General features: G+C 56.2%; 1 protein-coding gene across 14 annotated transcripts in view; it reads right to left on the bottom strand.

The window, feature by feature from the left end:
• Positions 1-19,744, bottom strand: part of CHD6 (chromodomain helicase DNA binding protein 6) — a 203,331-nt gene that overhangs the window by 59,161 nt on the left and 124,426 nt on the right. For 13 of the 14 annotated variants that reach the window (XR_010592225.1, XM_065565660.1, XM_024105115.3 and 10 more), the window contains 10 exons: positions 18,226-18,312; positions 17,329-17,463; positions 16,514-16,635; positions 11,393-11,636; positions 8,867-9,043; positions 6,989-7,132; positions 5,093-5,348; positions 4,512-4,722; positions 1,656-1,851; positions 765-929 (listed from right to left, as the gene is read on the bottom strand). Coding sequence is in view for 13 of the 14 variants with exons in the window: in XM_065565660.1 (XP_065421732.1) it covers positions 765-929; positions 1,656-1,851; positions 4,512-4,722; positions 5,093-5,348; positions 6,989-7,132; positions 8,867-9,043; positions 11,393-11,636; positions 16,514-16,635; positions 17,329-17,463; positions 18,226-18,312 (1,737 nt within the window). In the remaining variant the exon portion in view is untranslated. Of the gene's footprint in view, positions 1-764; positions 930-1,655; positions 1,852-4,511; positions 4,723-5,092; positions 5,349-6,988; positions 7,133-8,866; positions 9,044-9,855; positions 10,066-11,392; positions 11,637-16,513; positions 16,636-17,328; positions 17,464-18,225; positions 18,313-19,744 lie in introns of those variants that run through there. The other variant, XM_065565661.1, reaches the window with a different exon arrangement.

The raw sequence follows: 19,744 nt of genomic DNA, 5'->3' as shown, positions 1-19,744 counted from the left end.
CGGAATCCGAGATGGGAGAGCCCTACCGGCCCCGGCCCCCAAGACCCAGGCCCCAGCTCTGTTACTGGAAACTGTTCGTGTGCTTTCATGCCTCCTGCTAAGTTGTCACCTCGTCCAGCTGGCAGCGCCGCCTGGGCACAGCATGCACCACCACGTGCCCTCTGCTCTCTCACAGGCAGCTCCCATCCGTGGTGGTTAGTCTCGACAGCCAGGGGACAAGGCACCTTTGGGTACACTCAGTTCCATCAATGTGGGATCTCAGCGCCCCTGGGATAGGCTCAAAACTCAGTCCTTAGCGGACATTCATCCATCCAGAGCCACAATAACCTAGCAGGGTCGGAAATCTCTGCTCAGGGCAAGTCAATGGCTAGACAAGCAAACATGGCATGGAGAACAACTGTGGAGGCTCTAGAGCTGGGATAGCAGGGGCTGCAGGTCAGGCCTGAGGGACATTGGCAGTGCTGGGGGGGCTGCAGGACAGGACTGACGTCCATGGCAAAGGTGCCTGAAATCTGCTCTGTCAGGGGCACGGATCCTCCTCAGGGTCTGCATGAATCCTTTGCTCCACACACTCACCCGTGGTGTGCAGGCGAGTGGGATCTGTCCTATACTATGGACCACGGGCCTACTCCGGCGGCTCACCCCTGCACCCCTCTGCACAGCCATGGGCACTGGGGGCACACACAGACGCAGCCACTCAGGGGAACGCTGCAAGGAGCAGCAGAGGCACAGAGACTTCCCATGGCCCCAGCCGGGCAGCCTACCCCATTGGTGCTGCCCTTGCGGTTGATGTCCTGCAGCACGGCCTTGTCCAGGCCCAGCTTGAGGCTGGCCTTGTCGAACATCTCGCGCTCGTAGGAGTTCCTGGTGATGAGGCGATAGACCTTCACGGCCTTGCTCTGCCCAATCCGGTGGCAGCGCGCCTGCGCCTGGAATAGCAAAGGCCACAGTGTCAAATACAGCATGCGGGCAGCATAGGCACGGCTCTGCCTGGAGCAGCCAGTACAGGAGCCCCCACCCCTGCCCGGAGCACAACGGGCAGAGCCCAGCCTCCACCTCCACAAGGTGTCCTAGAGCTGACCTGAAGGACCCACCCCTAAGGAGCCTCCCTGCTGGGCTGGCCAGCAAGGGGCAGTGAGTGCCACGTGGATGTGATGCAGAGGCCTGTGCTGGACTCAGCCCACCCTGCACCTGAGCTGCCCTCCTCTGGGGCTTCCATTCACTGCAGTGCAGGCCACGCTGAAGCCAGGGAGGTCTCAGCGATCAACTACACACACACACACACACACGCATGCCCCGCCCCCGGGCCATGCTGGAGCAGGCACCTGAGGGGGGCAAGGTTCTGCCCTGCGCCCGACCACCCAGCACAGCTGCTCCTTACTATGCGGCACTTCCAGCACCACTCTGCTCTGACTGCCTGGGCTGGCATTCTTTAACTGGCCCCAGCGGTGGGTGGTATCTCATCCCGTGGTCCCATTGGCTGTCCCCAGCAATGGGCGGGGCCCTGTCCCATGGTTCCATTGGCTGTTCCCAAGGGTGGGGCCCCATCCCATGGTCCCATTGGCTGGCACACAATTCCTCTGTTCTAATCAGCACCATTATTCATGCAACCCCTGGTGCCCCACCAACACCATCACGGCCTTGCTCTGCAATACCTGGAGGTCGTTCTGTGGGTTCCAATCCGAATCAAAGATGATGCAGGTGTCGGCAGCTGTGAGGTTAATGCCCAGGCCTCCTGCCCTGGTGCACAAGAGGAAGACGAAGCGATCTGAGTCTGGTTTGCAGAAGCGATCGATGGCAGCCTGGCGCAAGTTCCCACGCACCCGCCCGTCAATGCGCTCGTAGGTGTATCTGTTCAGACAGGGAACGGGGGACACAGCCGGGTCACCATACAGCCTGCACCATGCGGAACAGGGCGCCTCGTCTCTGCAGACCCAGCTCCTGGAGCTGCGGGGTGCCAGCCGCCAGACTCACAGCTGCTCTGGCAGCTCCAGGACACCCATTCCATGCAGGCACAAGGACCCTGATTCCCCTGCTCCTGGGGCCAAGGGCAGCAAAGCTGAGCGATGTGGGCAGCCAACCCCACATGGCACAAGGGCCTACGGGCTGTGCAGCACCTGAGGGCAGGAAGCTCTACCATTCTGGAGCAGAGACAGGGCCAGGGGCTGCTCCCTGTCAGAAACCCATGTAGGGGCCTGTGCTGCTCAAAGCTCTGTGCCTTCATTTCCAGGAAGCCAGCAGGAGCCACACTGCAACAGAGGGGGCCATGGACCTGGCCAGCAGACCCTGCGGCCTTGCCACTGCCTGACCCTGGGGGCAGCGTCCTGCAGGGTTCCCCCTCCCTGAGGCTCCCCCATAGGAAGACAGTGCAGCCTGCACCTGCTAGCTCCAGCCCCAGTACACAGTGGGTGATTGCGAGCTGGGGACATTATGCTCTACTGGTCACGATGGACGGGGCCTCTTGTATCAGTGCTGCCTGACGGGCATCCTGTGGGTTAAGCAGCCTGCACAGCCTGGGCTCCCCTGGGGCCAGCCAGCGCCGGCTGTTGATTCCCCACCAGGAACTAGACTCCTCTCTGTGGTGGCAGGGCCACTGAACAGCATGCCGGCTCAGCACTCAGCCACGAGGCTCCTATGGGCCCTGGGGAAGGAGCGACAGGCACAGGGGAGCCTTAGCCCACAAGGTTCTGTCTCCACCCGGACACTCCCAAGATGGGCCGACAGACAGGCCACGGTGTGCCCAGGGAATGATGCTCTAAGATCTCTGGGGGAGCCAGCACTGGGCAGCTCTCCGGACAAGACGCTGCACAGTAAGAACAGGCCTCCATACTCACCACTGGGGCAGATGGTAGTGAGGCTCCCTGGGAATATTGGATAGGTGGGGCCAGATCCACCCCCATCCCCACCCCCACTCCGCACACGCTGAGGGCACAAAGCCCATGTGAATCTGCCCCAAGAGGCAGACATATTCCCGCAGGGTAAAAACAGAACAAAAGAGTCACCCCCTTTCTGGCACAGCAGGCACAGGCATGGTCTTGAGGCTGCTCTAATCTGTGCTGGGGGAAGCACACAGGGGTGTGCAGGGGCCTTTCTCCACAGCCTGCACTGAACACAGCTCGGCTGCTCCCCGGCTTGGGACCGTCACTCATTGCAAACTGACCTCCATGCTCACTGGCAGTGGGCGTGACAGAGCATGGCACAGGGTGGGTAAGCAGCGCTGATGTAAGGATCCAGGAACTAGAGCCCAGGTCTGCAGAGCCTCAGATGGCTGACGTTCCCACAGTGCACTGGGAGGCCACGCAGAGCCCCAGCCATGGGGCAGAGTAGGGAGCAGGTGTCGCAGAGACCCCAGAGTGACAGCCCTCTGACTGGATTCACCCTATTGAACCCTGGAGGGTGCCCCAGGAAGTTGACTGTGCACTACACGGACTTTGGGTCTGCTGTGACTCAAGAACTCACCTCGTCTTCTGGTCTTGGCCTCTGACCCTGGCCTGTCTGACCCTGATTCCTGCCTCCCGCCTGGTTCCTCTGATCTCCCACCCCAGCCTGACTTTGACCCTGACTCTTGCTAATTGAATCCAGCTCTAGCTCACTGACTGCCGTCCCTGATGTGTGGACCCCAGCCCAGCTGTGACCGCTAGGTCCCTTACAGTGGACAGGGCAGGGTGGGTGAAGGGTGTGGGCAAGGCAGGTGAGGGTGAGGGGCAGGGCAAGAGGGGCTGGATGGGCTGATCCATGTAAATAACAGAGCAGCATCTCTAAGCCGTTTTCCTGCCACTTCCTCTGGCCACTTCTCATCTCCCAGCCGCAGCCCAGCGTGAAAGTAACTGAAGGGAATACGGCCGTGGCAGCTGCGTGTGTGTGTGTATGTGGAGATGGGCAGAGAGTGGGGCCAGGAGCAGGAGTCTATGCAGTTACCAGGACACCCAGGATCTCCCCCAGAGCAACTAGGAATGGCCCTGACACTCGAGCATCACCCCGATCTACCACCACCCTCTGCGGTCTCCCACGTGGCTCTTGCCTGGAGCTCTCCACCCTAGCCAAGGGAGCGCTGGGCCAGACTGAGTGCTGACTCAGCAGTGCTGGGAGCACACCAGAGCCCAGCGCATGTCTGCCCAGTGACCCCTACCCTGCATACCCGGCGAGGCTAAGCCCCTGCAGGCTTAGCACAGAGGGGGAGCCCCAACTGGTTGGGCTGCATGGAGGGGCCAAGAGTCCAGGGTGGGCGAGTAGAGAATGGAGTGAGGAAGAGGAGGCTGCTGAGGGCCAAGTGAGCAGCTGCTGTGACCTGGCTGCAGCTAGCTGGGGCCTCCCAAGCCCAGATGGCAGTGCTGCATTGAGAGCAGGGCCTGGCCACGCTCACCTGCACTGCACACCAGGGCACAGCCTGAGTTTGTCACCCAGCCCGTTCTGTGTGGGCAGGGAGGGCCGAGAGGACACGTGCCCGATGACTGGCACATACAGCAGGGCGGGGGGAGTGGGGAGTGCCAGGCAGCGCAGGCTGTACTGACCGCCTCTGGATGAGATAGTCCTCCAGGATGTCCAGGCAGCGCACCATCTGGGAGAAGATCAGCACCTTGTGCCCACCGGCGATCAGCTTGGGCAGCAGCTTGTCAATCAGCACCAGCTTGCCAGCCGCCTGGATCATGGCCTGCAGCTGGAAGTCCAGCGCCTCTGGGCTGTGCGACTTACGGAAATCTTCCAGGATTTTCTCCTCCGCCCCTGCAAAGCAGGAGGGGAAATCAGCCCTGGCTAGAGCTGTGGCCTGCCTGTGCTGCCCGGGCACAGCTGCCCTAGCCCTGCTCTCCACTGTCACACACCATGGGGTAGCAGGCCCCAGCTGCTGCCAGAGCCAGGCCCGACACCCAAACCAGATGGTCTAGGAAGCTGGTAAGTGGCCAGAACTACAGAGAGTAATGACTACACCTCACTCAATGCCCCTGGATGGGAGCTGCTGAAAAGCACCCACCCTGGGCGGAGCGCCTCAACACCATGAGGCAGAGTGGCGGCAGCACTGGCACAGCTCATAGTGCTGATGAGGTTGGGCATGTTGATGTGTCCTGCCCCTGGTGCCCCATGCCCCACGGCTCACCATTGATGAGATAGGGGTGGTTGCAGCACTTGCGCAGCTCCATCATGGTGTTGATGAGGTTGGGCATGTTGTGCTGGTTGGCGCCCTTGGACAGGAAGGAGAAGTTCTTCTCTAGGATGGCCCGGTAGTATTTCTTCTGGATGTTGGTCAACTCCACCTCAATGATGGTCTCCTGCTTGGGCGCTAGGTTCTTTTCCACATCATCCTTCAGCCGCCGCAGCATCATGGGCTTCAGGATTGACTGCAGCTTCTTCACCTGCCCAGGACAAGCGCAGACGCACTGTCCCTCCCTGCCACATGCATGGCAGGCAGTGAAGACAAGTGCAGAGCTCTCCTGGGGCAGCCACCATGTGTGTGAGGGCTCTGTGCTAATCGCCTCCCAGGGACACCAGGGCAAGCCTGTTCTGCTAATACCGAGAGAGGACTTCTCCAGCTGCCAGCCTGCAAACTGTGCTGGGGTCTGAGAGCCGGGCTGGGCGGGACTAGCCTTGGTTACACCTGTGCAGCCCCACTGCTTTCACCTGGGCAGGTGTGTGACTACCTGGCCTTGTGCCCAGAGTTCATAAACACTTCTGCCTGTGAGCCTAGCTTCCTCCCCAGAGCAGAGCTCATTCCCAGGAGCAGGCAGTCCAGGGAGCAGGTGGTCTGAGAGATGCCTGCTGAGCAGAGGCCCGTGTGAACGCTCACTGCACAGTTCATTGCCTCTCTCTGAGCACCCAGTTTATATCCAGCTCCTGCCTAAAGTGAGCCTTTCCTGTATGCCTCAGTGCGATTCCTCCCCTTGTGGGCACAAAAAGTGTTGCTGGTACAATGCAGGCAGCTGCTCTGAACTGGGCCTGTTGTGAGCAGAAGGGAGGTCCAGGGCTCCAGTCTCACCGGGACACTGCTTGCTCTATGGCTCCATGGGCTGCACAGTGAGGAGGGGCAGACTCTGCAAGTCCACCCAGGCTCTCAAAGAGCAGTAGTAGAGTCCTCCAGACGGACCCAACACCAGGGATTCCAGAGGGGGTGTGCAGAACCAGCTGACTGCGCATGACAAGAACCTGCCCCAAAGGGCACAACTTTTCCAGAGCAGAGCCACTGACACACTCATTTAATTGCCCCCTTTGCATCTTTACATTTGGGAACGGGCGCTGGAGGGGCTGTGGAGGTGCCGGGCGCTGGAGGGGCTGTGGAGGTGCCAGGCACGTAGTGGGGCTGTGGATGTGCCGGGCGCGTGGAGGGGCTGTGGGTGTGCCGGGCGCGTGGAGGGGCTGTGGCGGTGCCAGGCGTGTGGTGGGGCTGTGGGTGTGCTGGGCGCGTGGTGGGGTTGTGGAGGTGTTGGGCACGTGGCGGGGCTGTGGGTGTGCTGGGCGCGTGGTGGGGTTGTGGAGGTGTTGGGCACGTGGCGGGGCTGTGGGTGTGCTGGGTGCATGGTGGGGCTATGGAGGTGCCGGGCACTGGAGGGGCTGTGGAGGTGCCAGGCGCGTGGAGGGGCTGTGGAGGTGCCGGGCGCGTGGTGGGACTGTGGGTGTGCTGGGAATATGTGCAGACAGGCCCAAGGTGGGGACCCAAGTAGCAGCGTGGGGAGTCAGCCCACTCTGGCTAGGGCCATGGCTTGAGCCCATCTCCATTTTCTGTCTCCCAAGCAGCTCCCTTCTCTAGAGCTTTGCTCGCCCCCGGCAGAGCCGGCCCTGTCTCCAGGGCTGGGCCCAGGGCACTCTCAGGCAGGGTCTTAGCTTGCAGCGAGGAGGAGCCCTATTGCCTTCGCTGGGATTAAAGTTAAGTGCATGCTCAACTGTGTTTCTGGATTGGGGACCAGGTGTCCTGGGCCCCGCCTCCACAGCTCCTGGGCCCCACCCCCACAGCCCTGGGCCCCGCCAGCCCCTGTGCCTCACCCCTGGGCCCGGCTGGTACCTGCTCCTCTGTCTTCAGGTCCCCAAACTCCTCCAGGAACGCCGTCTCCGAGGGGAACTGCTGGGGCTCCAGGAAGTTCAGCAGGCTGAAGAGCTCCTCCACTGAGTTCTGCAGGGGCGTCCCGGTCAGCAGCACCTTGTGTTCCTGAGTAGAGCAGGGTCAGGGCTTCAGTGCTGGGGGGCAGTGCTCGTGCAGCCGGAGCCAGAGCAACGGGTTCAAAGGGGCTGGCAGGCTCACCCCAGGGACACTAACTTGCCCTTGCTATGACTTCACTCCTGGGGCAGGAGGCCAGGGCAGCGATGCAGCTGACTGCAAACCCCAAGGGTTTGAAGGGCCAAGATCTGCTCCAGGTCAGCAGGCCCCCATGCTATCCCTGGTCAAGACACAATGGCCATGCACTGGAAGGTCTCAGTCCAGCCCTTACTAGCCCCCGAGTCACAGGATCAGCAGTGACACCAAGGCCAGAGTGGTGCCAGGGCAGGGCTGCGGTAGCTCAGCAGCAGCACCACGTGGGAAGCTCATGCTGCCCCTGGCTGCGTGCCTGTTCTCTCTGGGGAGGAGCTCTCCTGAGTGCTGCTGGGCCAGGCCCTGTGCCCCCACAAGAAGGACCATGGCCCAGCAGTAAGATCAGTAGACTGGGAGGCAGAACTCCGGGGTTCTATTCCCAGCTCCACTGCTGGCAAGTCTCAGGACCGCTCTGGGCCTGCGTTGCCCCCTCCCCCCCCCCACATAAAAGGGGGCTGACAGTAGCGACCTGCTGGCGGGCCCATGTCTCTACAGTGGCAGGCTGGGGCAGAGCAGAGCAGGGCAGTTAGCAGTCACTGCCTGTACTTGTTCCTTTAACAGGAGGCACTGGCCCAGCAGGGGCCTGGAGCTGAGTGAGCCCAATGGGGCCAGCCCCTCTGGAGGGAAATGGCACCCCTGACTTTGGGTGGGCAATGGACAGTCGATTACACCCAGCCTCAGGAGCCAGCGTGAGCTTGAGGCGAGCTTGTGCTGCTCCCCGGGCGCTGCGTTAAATGCTCACATTTATCCCCGGGTCGCTCCGCACGCGGGGAGCAGCTCCAAGAGCTGCCAGTTGAGAGAACGGACGAAAGCCGGGGGTGCTGGGAGGCTGCAGCTTTCCAAGGGCATCGTGTAGAGGGTGAGGAGCCAGTGAGCAGCGCGGGAGCGAGGCCAGTTTGAAAGGCAGAATCCCATTAGCCTTGTACTGCCCACACCCGCAGGGCGGCTGTGTGGGCAACTACCACCCCCACCCCATCATGGGGCATGAGAGAATCAAAGTCACTGAATACCAAGAAAAGAGCTTGTTTCTAGAGCACCTTTCATCCCAGAGCCCTTTACTTACCATTGCTAATACACAGTCTTTGTGCCATCCATCACTGGAAAGCAGCTGCCTCTAGGGTAGAACACAGCAGCTGTGCAGAACACAGTACCACTGCAGGACAGATGGGGCAGGGAGTGCTGGAGAATAGCAGCTCCCTTTGAGAGTGCAGGGGATGTAATTAGCCACGGTGGTCTGGCCAGGAGCAGAGGTTGATGTCCCCGCTCTAGTGAACTGGGCCACAAGATTTGTAATGAGCACAAGTGGTCAGAGCCCCTCTGCTAATGCCCTTCTGGCAGCACCTCACGCTGGGTCAGCAGCATCTGACACTGCCTTGGAGGGCCCCAGCCGATCACCAACCAGGCCCCACAGCCTGAACTCGGGAAATTACAGCTCAGGATGCAAAGGCTGAGGGCATCTTCCCAAGGACAGCCATGCCAGTTGACGGTGAGGGCTCGTTCCCCTTCACAGCCCAGCTCTGGCTGTGCCGGAACAGCATTAAGATGTGGCTGAGTCCAGCCCGCTCTGCGCTCTCGTGAGCATCCAGTTCTCACCAGAGCCATGAGCTTCAGCCCCTCCAGCAGCTTGCAGTTCCTGTTCTTCAGCCGATGGGCCTCATCGATGACCACGCAGCGCCACTGTATCTTCTTCAGCTCGGGGCAGTCGGCCAGGATCATCTCGAAGGTGGTGATCACCACATGGAATTTGAAGATCCCTGGAAGAGGGTTACCCTGAGGAGACACAAGCCAGGCAGTGCTGTACTCATGCCGGGCAGTGGGACACCCCAGACAGGCAGGCCGGTTGGACACAGCTACTGGGCAGCCCAGCACTGATCAGCGGCAGCTCTCCGGAGAGCCACAGGCTTCATCAGAGAGGCATTTCGGAAAGTGTGCTCTAATGTATCTGTGCAAGGGGAAGGCACTGCCATCCCAGGCCACAGTGACCCCCACAATGCCAGCCATAGGCCTTGCGCAGGGCCAGCGGGGGGACTGGTAAGCTGAGGGGCTCCAGCAGCCAGAGGGTGACACAGCTGGAAGTGCTGGTCTTGGGAAGACGCCCTTGGGGACACTGGGGCAGGGCTGCACAGGGGTCCTGACAGGCCATACCTCACATGCACTTTAGAAACTTGCTCTGACTGCAAACCCCCCCGAGACCATCTCCCCTCACACAGCAGGCTGCAATGTGCATCCTGCCAGGCCTCTCAGGACCCCTCCCTGCAAGTGCAGGGGGCTCCCAAAAGGCCTGTATCCCACAGATGGGGTGCCTCCCTACCCCTCAGACTGGGTGCTCCTGACACTCCAAACCTGCAGGCTGGGTGCCCCCCCAGCCCTCTTCGCCTCAAGATTGGGTGCCTCCCAGCCCACCGCGTCCCTCAGGCTGGGGCCCCCCCAGCCTACCACATCCCTTAGGCTGGGTGCCCCATAGAGATTGGGTGCTCTCAACACTCTGCACTCCAGGCTGGGTGTCCCCCAGTCCTCCACGCCCCACAGACCAGGTGCCTTCCCAACACACCACATCCCACACAGACAGCATACCCTCTGACCTGTCGCTTTCCGGAATCAGAAAAGCAGGCTCCTGCCATGGAGGGGGCGAGACCATTCTCATCAGGGGAAGGCATTCCCACCCTCCTGCATGTCTTGGTTCAAGAACACCTTCCCCGCAGCTGGGGCAGCCCCCCGCGCTGGCCACACCCAGGCCAATCGCTTCATGAACAACATTCCTCGTGATGCAGAGCTAGGCAGGGAGCCAGGCTGCAAGGGTGACCCCAGGGGATCTGTGACACTACACCACATATTCATCCTGGGGGTATGATTATGACATAATTATGATGCAATTTGTACAAGATGAGTCATGTGAGGTGTCTAAGGAAAAGTTAGGATTTGCTGAATATGATTACCTTATTTGTGTGCATATTTCATTTTTGTATCTAAAGTTATGAATGTTCACTATGTATCTGTATTTCAAATGTAGTTACACCTGAGGGACCTCATCTATAGGCAAGACGCTTCCAGTCTAGACAGCTGGTTGGGAAGGACCTATTCAAGGTCCTTGGGACATCAGGGGAAACAACAGGCCTTAGGAGAAGCTTATCCTCCACCTGGTGAGCCTTCCTGAGAATGCTCCAGACAGCCTGCAAGTAATGGCAGCTATGGCTCAGCAAGGACATGTGACCAGACCACATGACACTGATCTCCATTTTGGGTACCTATATTTTTCCATAAACGGGATTTTGGAACAAAGGGTTACCACCACAAGTTAAAGCTATATAAGGTGTGGTGTGACATCACCTAGGGGCCTCACTCCCCAAACAAGGACACTCCTGGAAGCACCCGAGGAACAAAGACTGGACGCGGGGAAGTGTTGGTCCCAAGCTAAAAGGATTTCTAGCCTGTGTATGGAAACCCAGTGAACTGCTTGTATCAGAAGCCAGGGTGAGAGATTGCTAATTCGTATCCAATCTATCTAGTATGTTAGGCTTAGTTTGCAGTTTTGTTTATTTGCTAGGTAATCTGCTTTGATCTGTTTGCTATTATAATCACTTAAAATCTATGTTTTTGTAGCTAATAAACTTGTTTTATGTTTTAATCTAAACCAGTGTGTCTTTAAAGTGTCTGGGGAAAATCTCAGCTTGGTTTAACACAAGCATATTGTGCATATTCCTCTCCACATTGAGGGAGAGGCAAACTAAGTAATAAATTCAAATTGGTCAGGGTTTCAATCAGGGCAGGATGATACAGCTCTGGGGTCCTAGGCTGGGGGGCTGGAGGTTGGCTGTAGCCTCTCTATTGTTGGTTCATGCAGTGGCTGGTCAGCCTGCATGTAACTGCAGCTGGGTGTGTCCCTGCCTGTGCAAATGCTGGTGGGAGGGTAGGACTGGGAGCAGTCTACAGTTTGTCACAGCAGCACAGTGTGAGCAGGAGCCCAGGCTGGTGAGTCAAAGGGCTCCGTGGTACCCCAGTTCCAGGTAGTACTCCAGGGGGAACCCGTCACAGTATCCATCCCGGGAGCCACAATAGCAGTGGCCAAGGTGGAGAGACCCGAGGGTCACTGGGCCATGGGGAGCTGAGAGCAGCAGGCACCTGCGCGTCCCTGTACACCATCTCGTACTGCTGGATCATCTGCCTGCTGATCTGGCTGCCGTGGTACACGATGGCATTCATCTCCGTCCAGGTGCGGAACTCCCGCTCCCAGTTGGTGATGGTGGAGAGCGGCGCGATGATGAGGAAGGGACCATGAATGTCCATCAGGAAGATCTCAGAAAGGAAGGTGATCGACTGGATCGTCTTCCCCAAGCCCATCTCATCCGCCAGGATGCAGTTCTTCCTGCGGATGCAGCACAACACACATGGGGACACATTACGCCTGGGGACACATTTAATGGGCAGAAGGTTTAAATCAAACACAAGGAAGTCTTTCTTCACACAAGGCACAGACAACCCGTGGAACTCTTTGCCAGAGGATGTTGTGAAGGCCAAGACTATAACAGGGTTAAAAAAAGAACTAGATAAAATTAAGAACTCAATAATAGTGGGGGATTTCAATTATCCCCATATTGACTGGGAACATTTCACTTCAGGACGAAATGCAGAGATAAAATTTCTCGATACTTTAAATGACTGCTTCATGGAGCAGCTGGTACGGGAACCCACAAGGGGAGAGGCAACTCTAGATTTAGTCCTGAGTGGAGCGCAGGAGCTGGTCCAAGAGGTAACTATAGCAGGTCCGCTTGGAAATAGTGACCATAATACAATAGCATTCAACATCCCTGTGGTGGGAAGACCATCTCAACAGCCCAACACTGTGGCATTTAATTTCAAAAAGGGGAACTATGCAAAAATGAGAGGGTTAGTTAAACAGAAGTTAAAAGGTACAGTGACTAAAGTGAAATCCCTGCAAGCTGCATGGGCGCTTTTTAAAGACACCATAATAGAGGCCCAACTTCAATGTATACCCCAAATTAAGAAACACAGTAAAAGAACTAAAAAAGAGCCACCGTGGCTTAACTACCATGTAAAAGAAGCAGTGAGAGATAAAAAGACTTCCTTTAAGAAGTGGAAGTCAAATCCTAGTGAGGCAAATAGAAAGGAGCATAAACGCTGCCAAATTAAGTGCAAGAATGTAATAAGAAAAGCCAAAGAGGAGTTTGAAGAACGGCTAGCCAAAAACTCCAAAGGTAATAACAAAATGTTTTTTTAAGTACATCAGAAGCAGGAAGCCTGCTAAATAACCAGTGGGGCCCCTTGATGATCGAGATACAAAAGGAGCGCTTGAAGACGATAAAGTCAGTGCGGAGAAACTAAATGGATTCTTTGCTTCAGTCTTCACGGCTGAGGATGTTAGGGGGATTCCCAAACCTGAGCTCACTTTTGTAGGTGACAAATCTGAGGAACGGTCACGGATTGAAGTGTCACGAGAGGAGGTTTTGGAATTAATTGATAAACTTAACATTAACAAGTCACCGGGACCAGATGGCATTCACCCAAGAGTTCTGAAAGAACTCAAATGTGAAGTTGCGGAACTGTTAACTAAGGTTTGTAACCTGTCCTTTAAATCGGCTTCTGTACCCAATGACTGGAAGTTAGCTAATGTAACGCCAATATTTAAAAAGGGCTCTAGAGGTGATCCCGGCAATTACAGACCGGTAAGTCTAACGTCTGTACCGGGCAAATTAGTCGAAACAATAGTTAAGAATAAAATTGTCAGACACATAGAAAAACATAAACTGTTGAGCAATAGTCAACATGGTTTCTGTAAAGGGAAATCGTGTCTTACTAATCTATTAGAATTCTTTGAAGGGGTCAACAAACATGTGGACAAGGGGATCCAGTGGACATAGTGTACTTAGATTTCCAGAAAGCCTTTGACAAGGTCCCTCACCAAAGGCTCTTATGTAAATTAAGCTGCCATGGGATAAAAGGGAAGGTCCTTTCATGGATTGAGAACTGGTTAAAAGACAGGAACAAAGGGTAGGAATAAATGGTAAATTCTCAGAATGGAGAGGGGTAACTAGTGGTGTTCCCCAAGAGTCAGTCCTCGGACCGATCCTATTCAACTTATTCATAAATGATCTGGAGAAAGGGGTAAACAGTGAGGTGGCAAAGTTTGCAGATGATACTAAACTGCTAAAGATAGTTAAGTCCAAAGCAGACTGTGAAGAACTTCAAAAAGATCTCACAAAACTAAGTCATTGGGCAACAAAATGGCAAATGAAATTTAATGTGGATAAATGTAAAGTAATGCACATTGGAAAAAATAACCCCAACTATACATACAATATGATGGGGGCTAATTTAGCTACAACAAGTCAGGAAAAAGATCTTGGAGTCATCGTGGATAGTTCTCTGAAAATGTCCACGCAGTGTGCAGAGGCGGTCAAAAAAGCAAACAGGATGTTAGGAATCATTAAAAAGGGGATAGAGAATAAGACTGAGAATATATTATTGCCCTTATATAAATCGATGGTACGCCCTCATCTCGAATACTGCATACAGATGTGGTCTCCTCATCTCAAAAAAGATATACTGGCACTAGAAAAGGTTCAGAAAAGGGCAACTAAAATGATTAAGGGTTTGGAACGGGTCCCATATGAGGAGAGATTAAAGAGGCTAGGACTACTAAGGGGGGATATGATAGAGGTATATAAAATCATGAGTGATGTGGAGAAAGTGGATAAGGAAAAGTTATTTACTTATTCCCATAATACAAGAACTAGGGGTCATCAAATGAAATTAATAGGCAGCAGGTTTAAAACAAATAAAAGGAAGTTCTTCTTCACGCAGTGCACAGTCAACTTGTGGAACTCCTTACCTGAGAAGGTTGTGAAGGCTAGGACTATAACAGAGTTTAAAAGAGAACTGGATAAATTCATGGTGGTTAAGTCCATTAATGGCTATTAGCCAGGACGGGTAAGGAATGGTGTCCCTAGCTCTGTCTGACAGAGGATGGAGATGGATGGCAGGAGAGAGATCACTTGATCATTGCCTGTTAGGTTCACTCCCTCTGGGGCACCTGGCATTGGCCACTGTCGGTAGACAGGATACTGGGATAGATGGACCTTTGGTCTGACCCGGTACGGCCTTTCTTATGTTCTTATAAATTCATGGAGGATAGGTCCATCAATGGCTATTAGCAGGATGGGCAGGGGTGGTGTCTCTAGCCTCTGTTTGCCGGAAGCTGGGAATGGGCAACAGAGAATGGATCACTCAATGATTACCTGTTGTGTTCATTCCCTCTGAGCACCTGGCATTGGCCACTGTCAGAAGACATGATACTGGGCTAGATGGACCTTTGGTCTGACCCAGTACGGCCATTCTTATGTTCTTATGTACACAGCATGTTGAGGAACCCACAGCACTGAGACTGGCTGCCTTGCCACCTTGGGCAGGTCACGCCACCTCTCTGAGCCTGGGAGCACTGCAGACAGACTTGCTTACCGGGGGAGTTCAGAGGGGGAACTCAGGGCCTCTAAAGCACTATGTGATGCTCACATTAAAGGTGGTCCAGGGCCGGCCACGCAAATATCTGCAAATTACAGGCCCCAAGTTCCCAGGTCAGTGGGAAAATGCTCACACAATTGCTGTGGGTGCACACACAAATCAGGCTACTGTGCATGCAAAGGCCTCACCATCTGCATGTCCATCTGCTCCAGCTCCTTGTGCCTGGGTCAGTGCACAGCCCTGTGCACATTTCTGTCTTTTAAGGGCATCTGTGTCCCTGCCATTGGGAGGGGCACACCAGCACCAACCAACCAACTACCCACGGGATACCCAGTGGAGTCCTCATTCTCCTGAGGCCTCACCAGCCCCAGGAACACACCACCACCCAGAACACATTTCATGCCAGCTGGGAGGAGCCGACTTCATTGGTATTAAACAATCATAAAGGTAAAATTACAAAGAACAAAGCTATATTGGTTGCTGCTGACATGTACCCTGACAGCAGGGGGAGCAGTGACCCATCAGCCCATGGGAGTGGTGAGCCCATTACTCCTGGGGGAATTCTGCACCACTGTGACCATGCAGAATTTATGTTCCCTGCAGATTTTTTTTCCCTCACAGAAAACATATTCTATCAGGGAGGCACTGCAATTACACCTTTCACCCACCAGGGGCTGCTGTGGCACCAGAAAAGAGGGCAGCTAACTCAGGGCCAGAGCAGCCAGCTGCAGTGGAGAGGGAGGGGGAAGACTGCCTTCCTCACAGCATCCTGCCTGCGGGGCCAGGTGAGGAGGAATGGGATATGGGGGGGCAGCCACAGCAGGACACATGGGGCTGCTGGGGGGTCATACAGACTGGGGTTCAGAAGGGCTAGTGGGGGGCATAGACTGGGGTGGGGCACAGGAGCTAGTGGGGTGATAGCATTGAGCCAGGGGCTGATGGGAGTGGGGGTGCAGGGTTATGTGGGGATGGGGGGAGGAGCGGTGACTGAGTGAGGGTGCAGGGACACTTGGGAACAGGAGGAGAAGGGTGGCTGAGTGGGGTGGCTGGATGGGGGTACAGGAACACATGGGGAGGGAGATGCGGGGATGGGGGAAGGGGTAGCTGAATGGGGGTGCAGGGGTGGACGGGAGGAGGGGCAGATGTCCCTGACTGAATGAGAATGGCTAAGAGTCAGCCAGGGTCTGCATGGGGGAGGCTCCCTAACAATCCCTCCTCCCCTCCCCAAAAACACACTGTTCCATACCCTCCCACCCACACCCAACAATCCTCCAGGCTCACTCCCAGGTGCCCACCCAGCAATTACTTCCCTCTCCCTCAGCTCCTCTGTTACCCCAACTCCCCCAAACCTTTGTACTGTTTCTGAAGGGTGCAGGAAATATGTTTCTGTATTGTAGTTTAAAGGAATTATTACTCAGAGTTCTGTATTAATGCGCCTAGTAAGGAATCTATTTGTCAAAACACATTTCCTGAATATTTTTTTGTTGTCCATATGGTTACAGACATACTTGCTGACAGGTATTTTGAAATAAATTACCAAAATAATTGAAACTGGCATGCTTATATAGTGTTATTTTGACAAATAAAATATGCAGAATTTTAGAATATTGTGCACAGAATTGCTAATGTTTTGGCGCAGAATTCCCCTAGGCATTGCTCATGCATCTGCCTTTCCCTCCAACGGCACAACACTCCCCACGGCCACTGACGTGTGAAACACCAGCAGTGCTCCTTGTGGTGGGGCCTGCTCCGGCCCCTGCTCACCTGTTGTACCAGTTAAAGAGCAGCCAGTTCATCCCCTCCAACTGGTACTCCCGCAGCTGGTTGCTATTCTTATAGTCCCGTGACTTCTCCAGTTTCTGCCAGAACTCGGAAGCGGGGCGCTCCTAGGAGGGAGAGCAGAGAGCATGACCCATGGAGAGGAACAGGCTAGTGCTCAGCGAGGTGTAGCCACAGACTAGGGACAAGGGACAATGCTGGGCTCAGGCCGAAAAGGGAAAACTTGGGAAAGAGGTTTCAAAATTATTAGCAAGCATCAGCTGATCAACAGCAAGGTCTTAGCTCCTAGATCCCAGCAACTGATTTTCCCCACCCCTAATGTGGGGGATGCGGGAGATCTGGGTCTCAGGATCAAAACTGCAGGGGGCTGCAGATCAGGACCAAGGGGCATCGGTAGCACTGTGGCGGGGGCTCAGGATCAGAACAACAGGGGGCTGCAGGTCAGGACTGAGGGGCATGGTAGCACTGTGGACGGGGCTCAGCACCGGAACTGCAGGGAACTGCAGGTCAGGACAGGGGCATCAGCAGCGCTGTGGAGGGGGCTCAGGATCACAACTGCAGGGAGCTGCAGGCCAGGACTGACGGAGCATTGGCAGCGCTGTGGAGGGGGCTCAGGATCAGAACAGCAGGAAGCTGCAGGTCAGGACTGAGGGGGCATTGGCAGCGCTGTGGAGGGGGCTCAGGATCAGAACAGCAGGAGTGGCAGGTCAGGATCAAGGGGCATCAGAAGCACTGAACCAGCACTGGTGCTAACAGGCCACCCTCTCCCTGTGTCACAGAGAAGCCGAGGGGTGCTTTACCACATGTTTGATCTCTGGTGGGATCTGCAAGGACTCGAACTCTTTGATTTTTCCAGGGTCAACGTCTTCCTCCAGCTCCCAGGTGCTCTCCTCGTACGGCAGCGAGCACCACTTGACCAGGTAGTGGGTCACCTCCTGCAGCGCAAGGAGAGGTGCTTCGGGATCAGGGAGGGGGACAGGTTCTGGAAGGTGAGGCCCAGGGGCCACACACTCTCTTGCCCCATGGGATGTAAGCCCCCAGCACACATATTCCATTAGCGTGCACACGCATGCGTGCCAGCCCATCTGCCTGCACATACTGCACACACAAAGACATGCATGCACACACGTGCATATGCGCCTGCCTGCACGCACACACACGAAGACATGCACACGCACATGCGCCTGCCTGCCTGCGCGCACACACGTGAAGACATGCACACGCAGGCCATGCAGGGATGTGCAGATCCAGATCTCTGCTCAATCAAAACCCGGCCCAAATATCCCCCTGCACGGGCGGGGCCGTCAGGGTTCAAGGTCTCCCCAGGCCCCAGATGCCAGCTGACAAGGAACACAACACACCATTCTCTGCAGGCTAGGGTGCTGAAGGATCAGTCAGGGACTCAGCGCCAGCCTCAGGGGGGTCTCTGCATTTCTAGCCCCCTGCTCCCAGCACTTCTCCCCTCTGGGTTTGCTGAGTCAGCCTGGCATGCTGAGTAGTACTTGGTGATAAATACACTGGAACCAGCACTCCTGAAACCCTCAGCTCCCGGCAGGTCCCATATACAGGCAAATAAACTTGCCTCCCCAGGGCACTTCCATTGAGCTCTCCCTGGGCACAGCCTCTGCCCTCGTCACTGCGCCTTGCTCCCCCCATGTCCAGATGAGGAGCAGCTGCATGCCAGGGGTGGCACTCACCTCCCCGGTGTCAGAGTCCTTCGTGTGAGCCACCTCCAGGATCCGATCCACCTCCACGTAGTCTGGGTTGAACAAATCCTCATCAGGCTGGTGCAGCGGGAGGAGAGAGAGCGACACATTCAGTTTGCCTGCTGGGCTGAACAGGTGAGGGTGCAAGGGATATGGTCCCAGGGCTCCGCAGTGCAGGGAGCACATATCGGAGCTGGCCCCTGCATCTGTCTCCAGGGAGCCCAGGGATGTGTCGGGAGGGCAGGCCCCTTGCTGCCCTAGAACGCATGAGGATGCTGGCTCTGTGCTGCCGCTGATGGGAAGGAATCTGCCTGAGCTCAGCTAGCAAGGAGCTCACACCCAGGGCACAAGCTAGCTCAGGGCCTGGCCCTGTGTGCTAGTGCGTCCAAGGGCTCCCGCCGACGAGCAGCCTGACACAGCCCCAAGCAGGCCTTCGCACCCCTCCCCGTCCTGGCAAACCTCAGCAACCCGGGTCACCTGCCAGACACAGCCCCTCCTGACTCTCCTCTGCCAGCTCAACACAGCCAACAGCCCGGGGCTGGCACCAGGCTGTAGGGGCCCTCACCTCCCCTGGGTCCCTCCACCCTTCCTGGCAGGAGCAAGCTGCAGAGGTGTCACCGCCACTCTGGCAGGCTGGGGGGAGGGAGGGGAAGGAGATCAGTTTCCTTGCTGTGCAGCTCAGAGCCGAGGCAGAGCATGGCTTGCACCCTGCCCGGGGTTAGGGGCACGATGCTCTCCAGTAGGGGCGCTGCGTCTGCACACTGGACAAGGGCTGGGAGTCGGAGCCCCTGAGGGTTTACAGCCATGCTTACAAAGACATGGCCATTTCCTCTAGGCTGATTTACACTCGCCAGGACATGGCGCAGGAGCCGCCGGCAAATATCTCTGGAGCGAATGGTAAATGCTAGAAAACGGCTTCCAATCTGCTCACAAAGCGGAGGGGGAGGGAGCAGCCCAGCGGGGCCTGGATGTTTATGGCTCGTTCTCTCCCTGCAACATCCCTGTGCCAGGAGATCTTGCTCACCCGCGCCATGAACAGGCACATTGCACAGATGAGTGCGTAATGCCAGAGGGCTCTCCAACGAGCCACGCTGCCCCCACTCCTGCAGCAGAGATACATCACGGGCTGCAAGAGGAGTGCAGATGCAGATGCCGCCCCATGTTATACATCTCCTGCCCCACTACATACTGCCCTGGCACAACGATGGCATACTCCCCTGCTCACACTACCCCACTACACACTGCCCTGGCACGATGGTGCCACACACCCCTGCTCATACTGCCCCGGCACATGCTGCATGCCCCTGCTCCCACTGCCCCACTACACACTGTCCTGGCACAATGGTGCCACACACCCCTGCTCATACTGCCCCACTGCACACTGCCCTGGCAAGATGGCGCCATACACCCTCTGATCAAAGTGACCGTGACCTGCTAATTGAGGCACGAGGTGCCCATGCCAGGGAGAAGCCACAGCGGGTTGGGTTAGCTCAAATGTGGACAAATGCTG

This window comes from Chrysemys picta, chromosome 13 (genome assembly GCF_011386835.1).
Source record: "Chrysemys picta bellii isolate R12L10 chromosome 13, ASM1138683v2, whole genome shotgun sequence".
Lineage (NCBI taxonomy): Eukaryota > Metazoa > Chordata > Testudines > Emydidae > Chrysemys > Chrysemys picta.
Note: the sequence above shows the minus strand (reverse complement) of the source record. Positions and strands in the feature narration are given on the sequence as shown.